This window comes from Dipteris shenzhenensis, chromosome 11 (genome assembly GCF_047967505.1).
Source record: "Dipteris shenzhenensis isolate YYH24624 ecotype China chromosome 11, Dip_SZ_1.0, whole genome shotgun sequence".
NCBI classification, from domain to species: domain Eukaryota; kingdom Viridiplantae; phylum Streptophyta; class Polypodiopsida; order Gleicheniales; family Dipteridaceae; genus Dipteris; species Dipteris shenzhenensis.
The window spans coordinates 17,195,363-17,214,509 of record NC_141606.1 but is presented as its reverse complement, the minus strand read 5'-3'; the positions used below and the strand labels follow the sequence as shown (position 1 = coordinate 17,214,509).

Here is a 19,147-nt window from a genome sequence, read left to right as displayed (position 1 = left end):
GCGTCATATTCTCATGATGATGTCACATCTGAGGTTGCTCCTCCTTCATCTGTTGGTCATTTCCAGCCACATGTGCAGATTCAGCTTCTTTTACAGCCTGATATGCCTCAGCTTGATCAGTATATTGTGCACAGGGCTCTTGACCAAGAGAGCTGAAATATAAGAGCCCAAAAAGGTCCATGTTGGCTCCTTGACACATTAAAGACAACAAACAGGATACTACTCTACTAGTCCATACTAGAGCAGCTGTCCGGAAAGAGCATGCTAATTTAATTGCTTGTGCATCGGTTGCTACTGCATGCAATGAAGAGCCATTATGCCATAAGGATGCCTTTCAGAATGTTGAAGGCCATGCAAGCTGAATTGGATTCTATCTATCAAAATAACAATTGGGAGTTATGTGACTTGCCTCCTAGCAAGAATGCCATTGGAACTAAATGGATTTATAAGATTAAACGAAAAGGTGATGGTTCAGTGCCGTTACAAAGCCCGTCTTGTTCCTAAGGGCTATGCTAAGCAACAAGGCATTGACTTTCAGGAGACTTTTTCCCCAACTTCAAGGATCACTACTATCACGATTGTTAGTGCCTTTGCTGCCCATTTTCATTGGGAGGTACATCAATATATTAAGACAGCTTTACTTCATGGGCATTTGCAAGAAGAGGTCTATGTTACCCAACCTCTTAGCTTTGATTTTGAAGGTTCTGAAAGTAAGGTATACCGCTTAAAGAAAGCCCTTTATGGATTGAAGCAGGTACCCCAGTTTTGGTATTCCAGGATACATGCTCATTTGCTTACCCTTGGCTTTCAAAACAGCCCTACTAAGGCTACTCTTTACATCCGAAAGAGTGGACAGATTTGTTGATTTTAGTACTCTATGTGGATGACATGCTTGTGATTGGGACATATGCTGAGCAAATTGCAGCTTTTAAGCTTGACTTGCAGAAGACATTTGCTATGTTTGATCTTAGTCTTTTGCATTACTATCTGGGGCATTCAATTTGCTAGCAGTGAGGGGGACACTTTGATGTCACAATCCCAAAATATTGGACAGCTTTTGCAGCGTTTTCAGTTTAAGGATTGCAAGGCAATATCCACACCATTAGAGCCTGGTTTTCACTTCTCATCTAAGGATGGCAACGGTGCTTGTGATGTCACTCTCGATCAACAGGCAGTTGGTTGTTTAATTTATTTATGCCATAATAGACCCGATCTTCGGTATGATGTCTCACAATTGAGCAGATTTATGCACAGCTTCTCTACGCACCATTGGCAGGCCGTGAAACGGGTCTTCAGGTACCTCAAAGGCACTCAGGTTTTGGGCCACCTTTATGAGGCTGATTCCTCACTCGTTATGCATGGATTCACTGATAGTGATTGGGCTGGCTGTTCGGACAACTGTGTGTCACATAGAGGCAACTGTTTCATGCTTGGTACTTCATGCATCTCCTGGTTTAGCAAGAAGCAGACTATAGTTGCTCCTTCTAGCTGTGAAGCTGAGTACAAAGCAGCTTTTACAACAACCGTGGAGTGTGTTTGCTCCGCACATCTTCATGCATGTCAGATTGCTCCTACCCTCATCTTCACTAATAGTCAAAGTGCTTTGGTTGTTGCGCGGAATCCATTTTTCCATGCTCACACAAAGCATATTGAGGTTCACTATCACTATGTCAGAGAGAGATTATCAGCAGGTGATATTCAGTTGTCTTATGTTCCCACTGAAGACAACTTGGCAAATCTTTTTATGAAGACTCTACCTGGACCTAAGTTTGAGGCTTTTCGACAAGCTTTAAACTTAGTATCTATTGTGAAAACATGTGCAACCATGACATTAGAGATTTAGGTATTTTGAGATGTGTCCATGATACTTCATCCCATACCATGGAGGGGGGTTTGTAGGCCATTCTATAGGCTATCCATAGGTGACACTCATTCCTTGATATGTGGCTTGTAGGCCTAGTTACAGTCAGTTAGGTCAATTGGTACGGTTAGTACATGTACCACTTAGGACACTTAGTCCAATTAGGGCACTTCGCCCTAGGGTTGTGTTATATTGGCTTTCGCTGCAATTCATTACAGCTGCTTGTTTTTGTCTTCTCTCCCTTGTTTCTTCAACTTCCATTGCTTGCCCTAGCCTATAAACCATAGGTTCACCTGACCTCCATAACACGAGCCACGTTATGTCCACACGTCAACATAACATTCTTGCCCACTTATTCAGAGAAGGAATGAGACATAAATTCTGAAGATTGGCATCGAAAAGAATCAATACTTTTCCATGTACTAACCTTTTTCGAGGATCCTCTCACTTAACCTTCATCTCTGGAACACCATGTTCCTAAGTTGTCGATTGTTAAAATCCACAAGGCATTCCGATTCATGGGTCATATAAGTGATCGAATCTTGCAGTCGTATGAGTTCATCTCAAAGACCAACACTCAGTGCCTCTTTCAATCTACTGACATGAAAGACAAAATGTACCCAAACTCACTCCATCAAGCAATTGCAACTTGTAAACCGCATCATTGATCTTTTTAAAAATCAAGAACAAACTACAATAGCAATGAGATACCTTGTATACTTTGCCAGTGTGCATTATCTGATAATCTTTTGGGATTCCCAAGTAAACCGCAGACCTTTTGAGAAAACTCAAGGTTACCGCTTTTGATTAGCATAAAATTGTGCTCTATCTTGAACACTTTTTTTGCTTTTCCTTGCCATCTGCAACATATCTTGTTGCCGTTGCAACCAATTAGCAAGAGAGCTCGCCTAAGACGTTTTAAAAGCCAACTACCCAAGGGGCTCTAGGCTTGTATCCATACATAAGCATGAACGGATTGTTGAATGCTTAGCACTATTGTAAGAAAACTCACGCAAAGAAAAGTAATCTTCCCAATCAGAGTGCCTTAAGGAGACATAAGCTCTCAGCATGTCTTCCAAATTCAAATTCACCTACTCAATTTGTCTATTCAACTCTAGATGATCAGCCCAACTCATGTTGAGCTAAGTGTCTAATTTTTGAACACAGACTGCCAAAAATGCCCAATAAACTTATAAGACATACAGCTTCTCAACAAACAATTGAGCAAGCTTAGTTGTAACAGTCTCTCTTTCATACTGCCCACGAAAGGTCTATCGTAAGCCTCATGGAAATACTTGCCATTTATTCTCAGGTATTTTCAAAAGATGCAACAATCCACGTCATCTCAAGTGCTCAACTTTATTGAATTGGCATTGTTGACAATTTTGAACATATAGTTTCACATTAACCTTAAGCTTAGTCCAAAAGAAGTCTCTTTTGACTAGATCCAAAGTCCTTTGTATAGCCAATTGTCCAGCACTAGTATTGTCATGGCATTCAAACAAGATACGACACCTCGTACCTCACCCTGTGTACAAAGCCTTGCCCTTTCGAAAAAGTAGACGGTTCTAAATGGAGTGCTCTCGAAGCTTCAAAAAGATATGTGACGTTTGGCGCGGAATATAGCCATTGCAAATTCAAAATATGCTCGTTGGAGAGCCGCTTTTTGCATGTTTCCGCCCGTTTGCAGGCCTCCTCTCCTCCAAACCTGCATATAAAACCCCCTCTCCCTCTCCACCAAGGTCTCTCCCCTCCTTTAACCCATTAGAGGTTAGCAAAATGCATGCATTCCTAGTTCTTGGACTATTTCTAGTCTCTTGTGGGCATCCCCACAGTTCTCTTTTTACCAATGCAGGGCAAAAGTAAAACAATAAAACTTATTCCTGGTTAACCGACTTCACCATTCTTTGACTGAAGTCAATTCTAATAAAGATTACTCTTTATTTTCTTAGGAGAAGTCCCAAATGGTCACATCCCCTCGGCTTCTGAACAGTTGTCCTCAACTAAAAACCTTCTTCATACAACTGTAAAACTTGAGGATACTCTGAGACACTTGGCATCAAGTGCCGAATAATTCTTAAACTTGGCAAGGTATCTACGGATAACGTTGCCTCTGGGTCCTTTCTTCTCTGTATGATATACAATTTGTTCTAGTTGGAGGACCTCCTTCATCTCTTCCACCTCAGGTCGCTCTTCTTGAACTGGTTCTGTGGATTTTGGTCCTTGAAACTTCTTTAGAAGACTCACATGAAAAGCATTGTGAATCTTCCAAGTCTCGGGCAGCTCTAGTCGAAAAGCAACTTCATTTATGACCTCACTCACTCTGAAAGGTCCATAATACCTAGGAGACAACTCTGGGTATACTCTCTCTTTTCCTTTCATCTTTTTGAGTCGTGCTTTTTCAAACTTAGTAAGACCTAGTGTCCTTGGAGATTCATCTCCCTCCGGTGCTTGTCTGCCTTCTTTTGCTTTTGTTGAGATCTTTCAATTGCTGTGCATACTTGAGAGAAAGCTATATCTAAGTCTCGAACATATTGGTCTGCTGCAAATATCTCGTCCTTTGTTCTGAGGATAGGTGGTAGAATCACCTTTCCATAAATAAATTCAAATGGAGCTTTTCCTGTGGAGCTATAAACAGTGTTATTGTATGCAAATTCCACAAGAGGAAGATACTTTTCCCATTCGACCTTCTAATCAGATGCATAACACTTGAGAAAATCCAATACCGTAGAATTGTCATTCTCACTGTGTTTGTCTAACTGAGGATGAAAAGAAGATGAAAAGCCTAGCTTCATCCCCATATTATCAAATAATGCTCTCCAGAATAAACTAGTCATCCTGGGGTCTCAATCACTAACAATCAACTTAGGCATCCCATGGTGCTTGAAGATCTGTGCCAAAAACAATCGGGCCATGTCATCTACCTTAATAGTTTTTCTTACTAGAATGAAATGGGCCTCCTTGCTGCACATGTCGATGACGGTCCATATCCCATCATTCCCATATCTGGATCTAGGAAGATCAAAGATGAAATCCATGGCGATGCTTTCCCATGGTCCCTGCGGTATGGGCAGCGGCATGAGAAGTCCTGGGGTCTTGTGCCCATCATACTTTACCTTTTGGAACGTAAGACATTCAGTTACAAACTTGTGAATGTCTTTCCGCATCCCTAGCCAAAAGAATATCTCTCAATGGCCTGTGTAGTAGACCCTCGATGCCCTGCATAAGGAGGAGCCTGACATTCTTCCAAAACTTTGGCTTGCAAGTCTTGGGTCACACAAAGATGATCATCTTTCTCGAGAAATCCGTCTTTCAATGTATACTGGCTGGATGCAAGCCACAAGTCTTTCTTGCCTTTTGGAGCACTCCACAAGGCTTAGTCTCCCCACAAAGTGCTTTAAGAAAGGTCCTTTAGAACTTTAAATGGCAGTTTACTAAAGGTGAAAAAGAACTTTACCTTTAGTTCTAGTGGACGTACTTTTAGCATGCATGCACCCACATGGCACTTGCATATGTGCTTGCATACTAACACTCCTACATGCACGCACATGTAGCAACGTGTCACTTTACAACTCACCTAGCACTCCCACAATAGCTTCCATAGCAAGTAAACATGCATGCACCCATAACTTTCAAAGGCCTGCAGCTTATAAAAGTAAACACGTCACAAATGCAACCTCTCTTTACCCATTGACTCTGCAAGTCACTAGTTCTTCGATGTTTCACTTCCAACGAGGCCATACTCAGCCCTAGGAGACCTGCGCACAGCTGCACCATACTGCACACAAACTCAAATCGCTCCATGTTCCTCCACCGCACAGCCCTAAAACAGTTTCGTGACTGTTCCACACTGGTCCATCTGCTGCAAGCAGGTAAAATCAGCCCCTAGTCTGCATGCAGATTTTTGTTTTTGACAATCGCCTCCAGCTAAATCAGTTCTACCAATTCCTGCGAACTGATTCCTTTCCCAACGAACTGTCGCCAACTTCTACATATTACCAGCAACAGTAGAATTACATACGAATTCAGGCTTGTATGAAGTGAATTCCAGCTTGCATGAAGCGACTTCTTCACAGCTACATCAGCTGCGAATCTTTCCAAGGTCTCGAATTTTTCTTTACTCCAACCTCTACTTATTGTCTACCCTAGCAAAAACTTCCAACATGCAATCACCAAAACTATACCAGCCACCTGAAACAATCCCTAGGAAACACGTTCGATTACAACTACTACTACCAAATTTCAATGCAACACAAGCTGTATTCACGCATCCACAAATTCTCAGCACTCAACAGCACTCAATTGTAGGAATCAAGAAAACAAGTGAAACTGATAGAGACAGCTCTGATACCAAATGAAACAGCCCCTACAAGGTAGTCACCACTAACCTGGGGGTTCTAGGATCTCCATGCTAACTAGCAAGTTTATCACTTGTCAGTATACAACCGCAGGGACACATGGTGCAGGATCACCCCCGAGCATAGTTGCACGAAACGGCCATTTCGTGGCAGGAAACGGCAATGGCGAAACGGAAACGGCGTTTCGTAAAACCTGTTTTTGCCCTAGACCCCCAAAATCGCGATTTCGCCGCCTGGCTCCTTTTTTCGCCGCCTCCCGCCCATTGCACTCCTCCTGTGCATCCTTGCTGCTCTCTCCACCTTCTCTAAGCTCTCTCCATCCCTCCATCCTTTGCTCTTGGACTCTCCATCCCGTTTTCCTTGGACCTCCATCCTTCTCTCTCCATCCTCTTCATCCTTCTCTCCATCTTCTCCATCCAGCAAGCTACAGCTTGGCAGCCTACTCTCCATCCCTCCATCCTTCTTCTCTCCATCCTCTCTTTAATCTTACCTGTAACCTCTCCATCCTCCTCCTCTCCATCCTCCTTCACTTCTACCTCAGATCCTCCACGCTCCTTCCACCTCTCCATCCTCTTTTACCTCTGAGCTCACCATCCTCCTTCTACCTCTCCATCCTTTCTCACTTGTGACCTCTCCATCCTCCTCAATGCCGAGAGATGCTTATTGGGTCCATGTCTCCCTCCTGGATAGTTATAAAGGAGGCGGTGGCTCCAAGAAGTGGAGATGCAACTATTGCGACATAAGCAAAACGGGGTCTGTTGCACGGGTGAAAGACCATCTAGCAGGTGTTCCCAGCAAGGATGTAGGACCTTGTGAGTTCGTGCCTACTCCAGTGAAAGGTGGCCTAACAGAATGGAAGCGTGTGCGTATGGCAGCCTTGGCTGCAAAAAGTGGAGGGCAAGGGCTGCAAGATGAAGAAGAGGCTGCTGACACTTAGCCATTGGATGATGCCGGCACATTGGGTTCTGCAAAGAGAAGTAGAGGGGCATCAACTACATCGAGCGCAGGTCCTAGTGCTACAAGAACACCCTTGCCACATGGATCAATTAGAGTGGATGCTAGTGCGGGAAAAAGAGGTTCATTGCAAAAGTCTAGCATTCAAGCACGCTTGCAAAAACAAGCAGTGAAGGAGGCCACTAGTGAGCTCACAAAGCTCTTCATACAGTGTGCAATACCCTTTCATGTGGCGAAGACTACACGATGGAGGAAGGCCATGAGAGCCATAAGCCGCATTGGGTATGAATGGGAAGGGCCTACATATAAGGCCTTGCGGACAAGAGAGCTAAGAAGAGAGAGGGAATGTGTGGAAGACCAAATGAAGCCCTTGAAAGAGACTTGGAAAAAATATGTATGCACACTCTTATGCGATGGATGGTCACATGCACGTAGGAGGAATGTGTACAATATTTTAGTGTCTTCTTGCAAGGGAACCATGTTCTTGAGAGCCATAGATGCTTCCACAATAGGTACAGTGATTACAGGGTTGTATATTTGGGAGCATTTACGGGCAGCCATTATGGAGATAGGTGTTGAGCATGTGGTGCAGATGGTGACAGATAATGGCAGCAATTGTGTGTCAATCGGTGCCATGTTAGAAGATGAGTTCCCTAAGATTGTGTGGACACCCTATGCCTCACATTGCCTTGATCTTTTGATCGAGGACCTAGGGAAGATACCTTGGATTGATGCCATCTTCTCCACAGCCCGCACTATCGTGAAGTTTGTCACGAAGAGACCCAAAGTCCTCAGCATCTATCGGGCTTACATGACCTTGAGCTATTGAAACCTCCAGCCACAAGGTTTGCTTACATGTTCATAATGGTGGAGAGGCTTGTGCAAGTGCGCCAGGGCTTGTTGCGCACGGTTGTGTCTCGAGAGTGGGGAGATTGGGATGATAGAGGCCAAGCAAAGTCTATCAAATTTTTTCGCATGATCATGGATGAGTCTTGGTGGAATCAGGTGGAGGCATTAATCAAATCGATTAATACTATGTACACGGTGCTTCGCATCACGGACATGGAGGGAAGCACATTAGGGCTCTTGTACGAGTTTATGGACAAGATTGGAGAGGCCCTCAACAGAAACACTTCCCTATCGCCTGATAAGTAAGACTTTTTACTTTTGTAATATGTATAATTATTGCAGTTACTAAATTGCAATTTGTTATCATGAAGCCTAGAATTTTCAGATATATATTATGTATGTACTATTATCTATAGTCTATGAATTTTGCATGCATAATGCATTCCAATTTCTTGTGGCATGACTTAGGGTTGAGTCCATCCGTGCTATATGGAATAAGCGGTGGAATTGGTTCCACCCCCCAATCCATGCGGTGGCACATGTATTGCATCCCCTCTGGCGCAATCAAGAGCAATATGAGAATGACGAGTTGGAGGAGGGGATGCAACAGTATCTACAAAATTGGACGAGTGGTGACTTGGAGATGCAACGAAGAATGGAGGATGAACTCAGCCTCTCCTTTGGTCGACCTACGGCTAGGCTCCGAGAGACATAGTTGCAACCCGTCTCCTGGTGGGAGAGATATGGCAACTATACTCCTACTTTGGTAAGAGACAAGTTACAACGCCACTAGTTAGAGCTTAGTCATTAAGTAATTTGAAGTTTTATCTACTACAAATATGTTTAAAGTTATCAAGTTCCTGATACTTATCTCTGCTTAATTGGCTTATGGCAGAAACGCCTTGCTATACGTGTTCTCTCACAGGACTGCAATTCCGGTCCTTGTGAGAGGAACTGGAGCACTTGGGCCCTCTCTCACACAAAGAAGAGGAACAGATTGAGCACGGCTCAATTGGAGCGGTTGGTGTTTTGTCATTGCAACCTCCGTCTCCTTGAGTTCGCCGCCAGCTGCTCGGAAACTTGCCAAGTGAATGTAGACAAGGTGGACGTGGAGAAGATGAAGGCCATACCAGATATCCCACGGGAGGAGCTGGACATATACACCATATTGTATGAGGAGCTGTCAGCACCAGCACACCACACACGATCATACACTCAACCATCTGGAGATGGTGCTAGTACTTCAGTTGCACCCGATGGTCCTGATCCTGATGTTGATGATTCTTCTTCAGACAGTGACACAGATGCCTCAAGCTCATCTTCTCCACGTCCACCTTGTCTACATTCACTTGGCGAGGTTCAACCGAACCTCGCCAAGTGAATGTAGACAAGGTGGACGTGGAGAAGATGAAGGCCATACCAGATATCCCACGGGAGGAGCTGGACATATACACCATGTTGTATGAAGAGCTGTTAGCACCAGCACACCACACACGATCATACACTCAACCATCTGGAGATGGTGCTAGTACTTCAGTTGCAACTGATGGTCCTGATCCTGATGTTGATGATTCTTCTTTAGACAATGACACAGATGCCTCAAGCTCATCTGAGGAGGCAGAGGATGACGATGACGAGGAGTCCATGGATGATGCAGATGATCAATAGAGATGTGCCTTGGTCCTTGTCACTTGACTACAACTGTACAGACTATAGTGCTAGCCTACTCCTAAGTCATGACACTTCAGATGCATCACGCATGCAACCTTCTCCAAAGCTTCTTGAGGTCCTTAAGGTTGGACTGTGCTGACTTCAAGCCACTCCGCTCAAGCTCAAGTGCATCTATCCTCCCTTGTCTCTTAACCGTTGGAGGGAGCTGAGACCTTGTTGACCTAGGGCCCGTCGTCTCAAAGAATTGACATATCATCTTGTCTCCCTGTTGCTCCCATCTTGCTTTGGAGGAGAGATAGAAGTATTGCAACGAGTAACTACACTCCTATAATCATTTCTTTGTGTTTTTGTTGAGATTTTCTATCACACACCTTCGCAATCACCTAAACTACTTTTCTACAAACTTTGAACACTAAAAGACACCAAAACTACTTCAAAATCACTCCAAATGATTCCCAACACTTCTCAAGCTGCATGCATGATGCATCTGAAGTGTCATGACTAGGAGTAGGCTAGCACTGTAGTCTGTACAGTCGTAGTCAAGTGACAAGGACCAAGGCACATCACTACTCTGCAGGCTGCAGCATGATGCATCTTGATTCCTAGACTATGTTATTTCTTTTTTTATGATAGTAGATACATTACTTACTACTGAGTATACTTTGGACCTTGGTGCCAGGTGGCAGCTGCTTTTTTTTATATCATCCATGGGTGCTTTTATTTTGAGTCTTGCATGACTCATGAGTCATGATCATGAAATTTGTGGATCATGAATCATGATCATCTATGGAGTCTGGACATTGGATGCTTTCAAGTTTCAAGTTTCAAGTTTCAACTTGTGTGCTAAGTTTAAAGTACTTCAAACTTCTAAATTTCAGATTCTTGTAATATGGGGTAATACATTAAGACTACCACGTGGCAACACTCTAGCAGCCTAAAGTACAATGTACAAAGCCAACTTTTAAAAACATCCACTAACAACCCCCTTTGTTACAATGGGCTGATCTATATAAGGCTCATGATCCAGACCAGACCATCCAGTTGTGTGTGCACACTGAATGAATTTACAATAGCCTTGGCCACTCTTATATCGAAGAGCATCCCGCTTTATGGAAAGCGTCCCTGGCTACATTAGCCAACTGGCCCTTTGCTATTGCATAAGTTCTTTAGAGCCACGTTAGCCTGCTTTTCTTAATCCCAGAGCCCCTGGATTAAGTCTACTAAACCGAGGAAATTAGCATCTAGTTACATAACAAAATCCGATTCAAATTTCTTAAGCAGATTCAGTAAGCAAATGAGGCTGCCATGCTGTAATGCAAGCCTTGAGATGGAGAAAGACCGTCAATATGCAATAAGGTTTCAACCACTCGGAGAATAATCATAATACTGATAGTGATGACTCTAATCAGTACATTAATGATCAGATGATGTGCCACAGCAGAAAAAGGTGGCTTTCAAATATGAGCATCCTCAAGGAATGACTAAGACATGATCCTAGTGAGAACCCAAGGCATAGGTTCCTCTATTGATTCATGATTACGACAGAATATAGACGTCACAAGACAAAGATCAGACCCGGGCCATGGATGCACCTAGGCATCACACTAGCTTGCCAGCCTTGCCATGCCTATGGCCAAGATCCGTAATGAGTTTTAGCTCTTCTATCTGCCACATATACAATTGAGAGGCCTACATGTTGCTAGTGCCCTACTTAAAGGGCCGAGAGCTGGCTTACAGGCCCTGCATATTGTTACATGTACAATATTACTGTCCTGGAGACCACCTTGCATCCGGGCATCTCTCTTCAGTGCTCCTTTGTTTGCCAAAACGCTGTCCCATATGCAAGCGCTCTTCTTCTATTCATGAGAGCCTGCAAAGCTCTAAGCGCATAGCTGAGACGTTTACTAATACTCAACAGGCAACATTTTCCAGCACAGCCCAAAAGAAAAATGCTTTCAAGAGAGACTTGCAGGTCAATGTTTTTAGAATATTGATATGATACTAGGAATTCCTTAATGCTGAGCTGTATTTACAACGCCAAGTCCCTTCAAGCCTCACTGGTTTTTTGGGGATCCGAGATTGGGCCTCTAGAAGTTACCTTTAGTACTCGGAACTGCATCCAACAAGCCTTCATTCAAAGGACAAAGACTGGAATGATCACATATCTGTCGAAGACGCATGATAATCTGTAGAATTGTGGTGTAATTTTGAAGAACTGTTCCAGATGCAACATACTGACCCACCAACTTTTTCCCTTCCCACTCAACTTTGTCGTACAATCGTCTATCTTCTTGACTAAGTTCCACATCATAAACAGTCACAGTTTTTCGGGGCAGATCGACCAGCCTCTTATCATTGACCTTCATGTCTTTGGTCCTCCTAAGTGCAATCGCCATCAACAACGCCTGTAGCAAAACTTCTACTTAGCAAATGCATTCTCGCATTTTCATGCGTATTTGCATCAAGAATAGAGAAAGCATGGAACGAGACCTTGGAATAATGAATAGTTGCACACGGCAGAATGTTGGTTCCACGAAGCAGTAAGACCATTTGATGTATACATTTATTACAAGAAAAAACCTTTTTTTAGTTTCGCTCCCAAAAAAAAATGCCGCTGTCGTTTCACCGTTAATTTACCTGCAATCGAGAGAACCCGGAAGGATCCCCAGTCAACAAAGGGCGCTGGATAGTCCTGTTCCAGAAAGACTTCTCGTCCAATGGCTGCAGTTTGAGAAACATCATTAGACTGCAAAGATCTTTGGCACCATTCTGAATTGGTGTACCAGTAACTGCCCATCTCCTCTCTGCCTTCAAGGAAACTGCTGCTTTAGTCTGCCTGGCATTTGGGTTTTTCACGAGATGGGCCTCATCCAAGACAACTCGTAGCCACTTAACTTTCTGAAGGGGCGATCGGGGATTATCTCCTTCGCCTGCGAGGATGTTATACGTTGTTAAGACAATGTCGAAACTGCTCAAAACAGAAGCCTTTTTGGTCCGCTCCGGGCCATGATAAAGGTGCACCTTGAGACTTCCCAAAGTTGTGTGCTCTTCGAGTTGGCTAATCCAGATGGACATCACTGATAAGGGGCAAACTACAAGTGTTGATCGGGAACTATTTGGGTCAGCAAGAGACATATGATGCTGAGACCCTGAATCTGTCTTCTGCCTCTTGAGCGGTCGTGTGGAAGAAGACTCCGAATTCGACCCAACAACTGTCTCCTCCAACGCAGGAAGCAAAGACCCAGGCCTATTGGTCGCGATCAAGGAGAGCAGCGTCAGCGTCTTCCCTAAGCCCATCTCATCTGCTAGAATCCCACCTCGAAAAGGCTCGGGCCGTTGGTTAGTCATAAAGTTAGTGAGGGTGTTCACGAAGGAGGCACTGCCACCTCTTGCAGGCGAATGCTCTTGCCAGAAAGGTGGCAACTCCGACGAATTCTCCCTCTGCACCAGCCACGCCAGTGCTTCTCTTTGATGAGGATACAATGGCGTTGTGATGAGCGGAGAAGGGTCCATGGCGTACATCTTCCCGCAAATGGAAAGGAGCGAATCGAAGACCTCATCGACGCTCCTCTCGCGCTCGCGGACAGTCTTGGGTTGGATGGGAGCCATGGCAGCGTTCTCCTCGAACTCTGCATCGTCTGGGGTGACAACGTAAAGGCCGCTGCGTGCGAGTCGGTTGAGGACGCTCGCCATGGAAGCAAGCTTGCTGAAAACATAGACCTGGCAAGGCATCTTGTACACATTCCGGCTACCGCGAGGCACGATTCCCTCCACGGTGACGGAGCCTTCGTCCACCAGGGGGGCGAGATAGCAAGCTTTGATTCGCTCCACATGCCCGACTTGCTGTCCGAGGATGTTCTCCACGCGAATGGCGTTCCTGTCGAAGGCGTTGTGCGGCTCTCGGATGAGGCGCACCATCTCCCGGTTGTTCACGGTGCCATCGTAGTACTGAAGCCCGACGATGTTCACCTCCACGAAACCTACGAGGTACTTCTCCTCTTCCTCCTCTTGCTCCTCGTCGTCCGGCTCCTGCTCGCCATCGCCAGAGCCTCCGCGAGGCTCTGCTGCGTGCCCTGCGGCCGCTGTTGCTCTTGCTGCTGCTGCTGCTGTTGCTCTTGCGGCTCTGTCGTTATCAAAAGCGTAAGGAGTTTGAAAATTGTCGTCCTCGCCGTCTTGGGTGGTGCTCACTTCGGCCCGTCTCCTGCTGCTCGCCATCGCCAAGCTCTCTGCTCTCAAAGCTTCCGCTGGCTGAGATGAATGGGTACTTCCGCAGAATCAATGGACATGTGTCGATAAGCTTCGCCTTCAAGATTTCTTATGATGAAGCAATCCGTTTCTAATTTGTTGGATAAAGAACTTCATATCCTTGGTATGTTCTCAACTGCTAGGAATTCTCCCATCTCCCCCTATCATCATCTTATAATAAACAGATTCAAACTTCGTTCACAGAGAAAAGCATTTGAAAGAGAGAGAGAGTGTGTGTGTGTGTTTTGAATGCATCTATTATCTCCCTGGCCACTCTTGTGAGTCCATGATTCTCTCGCGTCCCAGGGTGGGTTCACACCACACCCCGGCGGGCAAGTTCCTAGTTTGACGTGGTCCAATCGATAAGCCCGGCCTGAACATGGAGAAAGAATATAGATGGGCGGCCCTTGATGGTCGCTCAACTACTTGAGCGAGCAAAAGAAAGAGGTAGGAACTCCGCGAAGTGGGATTTGAACCCCTACCACTCCTCATCTCCACCACTAATCCAATCATCTTTGTTGCATTCAATGTGCAGCTCTAATTTAATTTGTGTCCACCAGCTGGTGTGAACCACCATACCCCGGCGACCACCTCCTCTCCATTTTCTTCGCCCATGTCCACCGAGGTGGTGTGAACCCTTCCTTATTACACACCGCCACCCGCCCAGTGCTTGGAAGGGGCAACACTCTACACGGCGTCCAGGTGTTTAATCGCCAAAATGAGGGATGGTCCCTACGTGGCGTCCAACAGCTAGGAGTTTGGCCACGCAAAATGAGGGACGCCCATCATCATGGCAACCATTATCCCCTACCCAAGGCCCGCTCAGCGTCAGATATGAGGAATTAAACCCACACCATCCAATCCGCATCCCTTTTTGCCTAAACCATGTAGGCAAATGCACCTTACTTAGCTCGTCCATTCAGTGTGTAACCAGGCCCTCCCCATGCATTTTCTCAATTGGGCAATCATTAACTACCCTTAGACAAGTTACATACCAACCACCTAAGTATGAAAAGCTAGGGGACTCCCCTTGCGTGGCTATAACACGTCAAAAAATTACACATTCCATCAAAAAAGGCCCTCGCCCATGTCCAAGAAACTGCTAGGCATTTCTTAGCTTGTGCAAACAATGCATCCCTTTTTTTCCCCTAGAATGTCCACACGGTATGTAAAGACATACCGCCCATCCCTTTTCTAGCTTCAGCGAGCAATGGGCGGTCTGTACCTACCCTTGGTTGAAATTTCATCTTATTAGGGTGGTTAGAGAGGGCCCTCATGCCTGCCCATCCACTTGTGGGATGGGCGGTGTGCCTTCCACACCAAGGGGACGAGCATGGGAACAGGGCTTACATCTGTCAATAGATTATTGGTTGAATTTGCTCATGGTTCAAGAGTTATGGACGGGGAACCCAAGATTTTGTCCACCTTTCTTTTGCACATCCAATGGTATTTGTAGTGTGGCATCCACCTCCTCCCATGCACCGCAACCGGTGTGTAAACACCGTTAGTCTATACTCTAAATCAACACGATAGTGATTAGGTGCGCTAGGGGACATTCCTAATACATATTATTAGGGGCTCATGAAGACACATTACGCATGTGGATATGGCAAAGTAACTCTAGGCGAATAGTGCCCTTAAAAATGAAGATTGAATAGAATAATATATCCTATTGCCTTTAATCCCTTATGAGTGGGACCCAAATTTGCCCAAGTCCAGCACCCCCCCCCCCCAAAAAAAAAAAAGACTAAGAGGATACAGTGGTCCTTCTTCAACCATTGCATGCATGTGTTTGATGTTACATTATTCATGTGTTCACAATCGTTTTGTTTATTCGTTTGTATGTCTCTCTTATCTTTCTTCTAGTAGTTTATGTGAAATTATACTTGGTGAGGGAGCTTAAGTTTACCAAAAATGCTAAATTTTGTATACTTTTGGTGTATCTTGATGTGTGATTGTCTGTTTTTATTCCTTTCATATTGTCATTAACAAAGTACTTATCACATGTTATGTGTTCATCAACAAAAGTTATGATGCTCTCAATGGGAAGGTGATTGCATATTTGTGAATTCTAGCCAAGAATACCATATTCGTGTTGGCTACCATGGTTTCAAATTTATGTCACAAGATATAGTCATGTTTAGTGTAGAATAGTACGATCATTAAGGAGTACAAAATGATCATTAAGGAGTACAAACTAGATTTGCTAAAGCTTATGAACATAGCAATAGCAAGTACTTGTTGTTAGATTTCGCCTCACACATTGTGGATAGACAACATATTACATATGCTTGACATATGAGAATGTGACGAAGAATGTTGGAGTTCCTATTTGGCACATCATTGCAATTGCCTCCTTGTTCTCTATATTTGATGAGGGATTGAAGCAATCTTTCTATGTTAATATGTCCATGATATCTTTTAGATGAAGGCGTTTGTTTTATTTTCTTGAATACACCAATATGGATTGCATTACTTAGTGGATTAAGACTTTTATTATCTCAAAGAATAACTATTGTATGTTGTGTAGAGACATGTGCATTATCTCCTACGAGTAACCTGACTCGTCTACGACAGGCTAGAGCCCCACTAAGCTAGGTCTCAAAGTTGCGATCATAGATTACTTTTAATAAAATTTAAGGTTTCATTTATGAATCTCAAACTTTGAGGAAGTTTGAGAAAATTTGTGAAAAACATATACATACATACCAAGACACACACATACACGCACATAAAACACTAAATATTAAAATATCTTATAATCTCTCTCTCTCTCTCTCTCTCTCTCAACTCCCAAATCTTGTTATCGAATGAGCTTCAGTAACTTTGGTCTTTCTAAAATCAGCAGAATAAGGTCAGAATCCTAGATAGAGACTCGAATCTCCTCCCTCTATTGAGAGACCACACTCAACATCATGTGAATACATGTGCATAGCACTAACACATATAGAGTGCTATAAAGGAAAGGGTTAGATGCCCTAAACCTAACCCTAACCCTAAATGGGTTTGTATGTATTCTACATTTTTAACAAAATCTTTTGTACAGTTAGTCATTTGTGGTGTGCTCTATAGCAGTGCCCTCTCTCCTCATCTCTACTCTTCTCCTCTCCCCTCTTCATATTTTGTCATGGTATCAGAGCTCCCTTGCCTTTCGCTGAGGCATTGTGATTCTTGAGAGAGTGAGAGTAACTAAGAGATTGAGAGTTCTCTTGAGTGTTCTCCGTGAGAGTCCACTTCCAATGAGAGATCTTCATCCATTCTTTGATAGAGAATTTTCGTCCATTCCGTTCATCTCTATGTGAGAGAGAGTTCTTCGATTGAAAGCAAGAGAGTTTGAGAGCTTCTTGTATGTGAGAGAGATCTATACTTCTTCCACCTATTGAGAGAGAGAGAGAGACTATTGAGTGAACCTTTCATTCAGTCATTGAAAGATTTCCATTCACTTCTCTCATTGAGAGCAGAGAGAGTGACGTTCTTTTTTGAACCTTTGAAAGAGATAGAGACATAGATATCAAGTAGCTAATAGCAGCCTCACCCAGAGACCTTGCTATCTACAACAAGCAGCTCAACATGGGAGTTCAACATGAAGTGACAGAAGCTACAAGCAACCTTGTAGCCAAGCACTACTGCAATGAAGCACCGTGCCTTCATCAAACGTCTCCTTTGCTCCAAAGCAAAGCCCGACTACTCTGACTACAGCCTCCAACCTCCAGCCGCTCTTCTAGCTGCATGCAACTATCAATGAGGCGTTATCTCTGCAAGTATATCCAGAAGTTGCCGTAGCTCCATGCACAGCTTCAACGAGTCCTTTCGCAAAGCCAAAGCCTACAAACGGCTCTTCCACCACTGTGAAGGGCTCGTATGCATGCACATAGGACCTTCATTACGTGAGCCATAGACGCGGACATGGGCAGCTATCCGATAGTCACGACCATCTGTAGTGACCATCTACTCAAGGGTGACCTCAAGGTGGCTTCCAGATATGGCTTCCAACAACTCATTCGGCTCCAACACCCACGGGACACACAACGCTTCAGCCAGCAATGCTCGAAGAAGCAACTCGACCGCATGCGCTCTTCCACAAAGCTACTCTAAGCCACGACCCTGCAATCAACATGGCCTAGCCAACATTCTACCAACCCAAATGGGCTCTTCACGATCACTACGCCACAGTTAGGCTCCTTCAACAAGGGCCGACGGACCTAGCAAGTCGACCACGACACAGCAAACAACGCCCTCCATCGGACTCCCTGCAGCGCAATCACATCTCCTAAGGCCAGTCTCTCCATAGCCTCCGGTCTACAGCACCAATAACAGGCATCTTGCAAATGCCAACTGCTCCACAACTGTGCCTCCACGTAGCCACCTCCCTCGACTTAGTGTGGTCCTTCCACCAATAACGGCTTTAGCAAAACCGAAGGCCTGCACAAGCTCCTTCTAAGCTTCCATGAACGCCAGCCATGAATGAGCTCAAAGTCGACAGGCCAAAGCGACGCCCAAGCTCCTTCATAGTAGCAAATGACTAATGCCCCACGATTCAACTATGAAGACGAAATCTTCAAGGATTCTGTCAAATCTTGAAGATTCCAACAACTTGCAAGTAGACACGTGGCAGATAACTCTGCCACATCACCCCAGGAGACCACCTCAACCACACACCGCTAGGCTTGGTCAAAATAGTGCCACATGGCACCCTATTTTACCACATCAGCATCCCTGGGACCCAGGCCACGTCACACCATTGACACGTCAATACCGACACATGGCATCGTGCCATGTCATCATTGCCAAGTCAGTAGGGCCACATCATCAGGGTTGACCTGTAACCTAGGTTAGGTCAACTTGACCCTTGGTTAGGTCAGTGTATGTATACATATACATATACATATACATACATATATATATACCTATACATATGAGGTACATATACATATACATATACATATGCATATATACATATACATATACATATACATATATGTATATATATATATATGTATATATGTATATATTTGTATATATATGTATATACATATATATGTATATTGTGCATGTGTGTGTGTTATTTTAGAGAGAGAGAGAGAGAGAGATTGATTTTACATCATATAAGATATTTATTTATTCATTTCATTCTCAGTTTCAATTATATATCTATACATTTTATTTAAATTTTTTTTCTTTTGAGAGACACAGAGAGAGAGAGACAGAG

At 44.2% G+C, this 19,147-nt stretch overlaps 1 protein-coding gene and 1 pseudogene across 1 annotated transcript in view; one reads left to right on the top strand and one right to left on the bottom strand.

Annotated features, from left to right (window-relative positions):
* LOC147896688 (DNA/RNA helicase protein) overlaps positions 1-14,126 on the bottom strand; it is a 30,401-nt gene extending 16,275 nt beyond the window's left edge. Inside the window, exons 1-2 of the mRNA XM_087381651.1 lie at positions 12,331-14,126; positions 11,792-12,098 (exon numbers count right to left, since the gene is read on the bottom strand). Coding sequence (XP_087237777.1) covers positions 11,792-12,098; positions 12,331-13,908 — 1,885 coding nt within the window. The 5' untranslated portion in view covers positions 13,909-14,126. The remainder of the gene's footprint in view (positions 1-11,791; positions 12,099-12,330) is intronic.
* LOC147896689 (uncharacterized) lies at positions 422-11,692 on the top strand (annotated as a pseudogene).
* Positions 14,127-19,147: the final 5,021 nt, after the last annotated feature.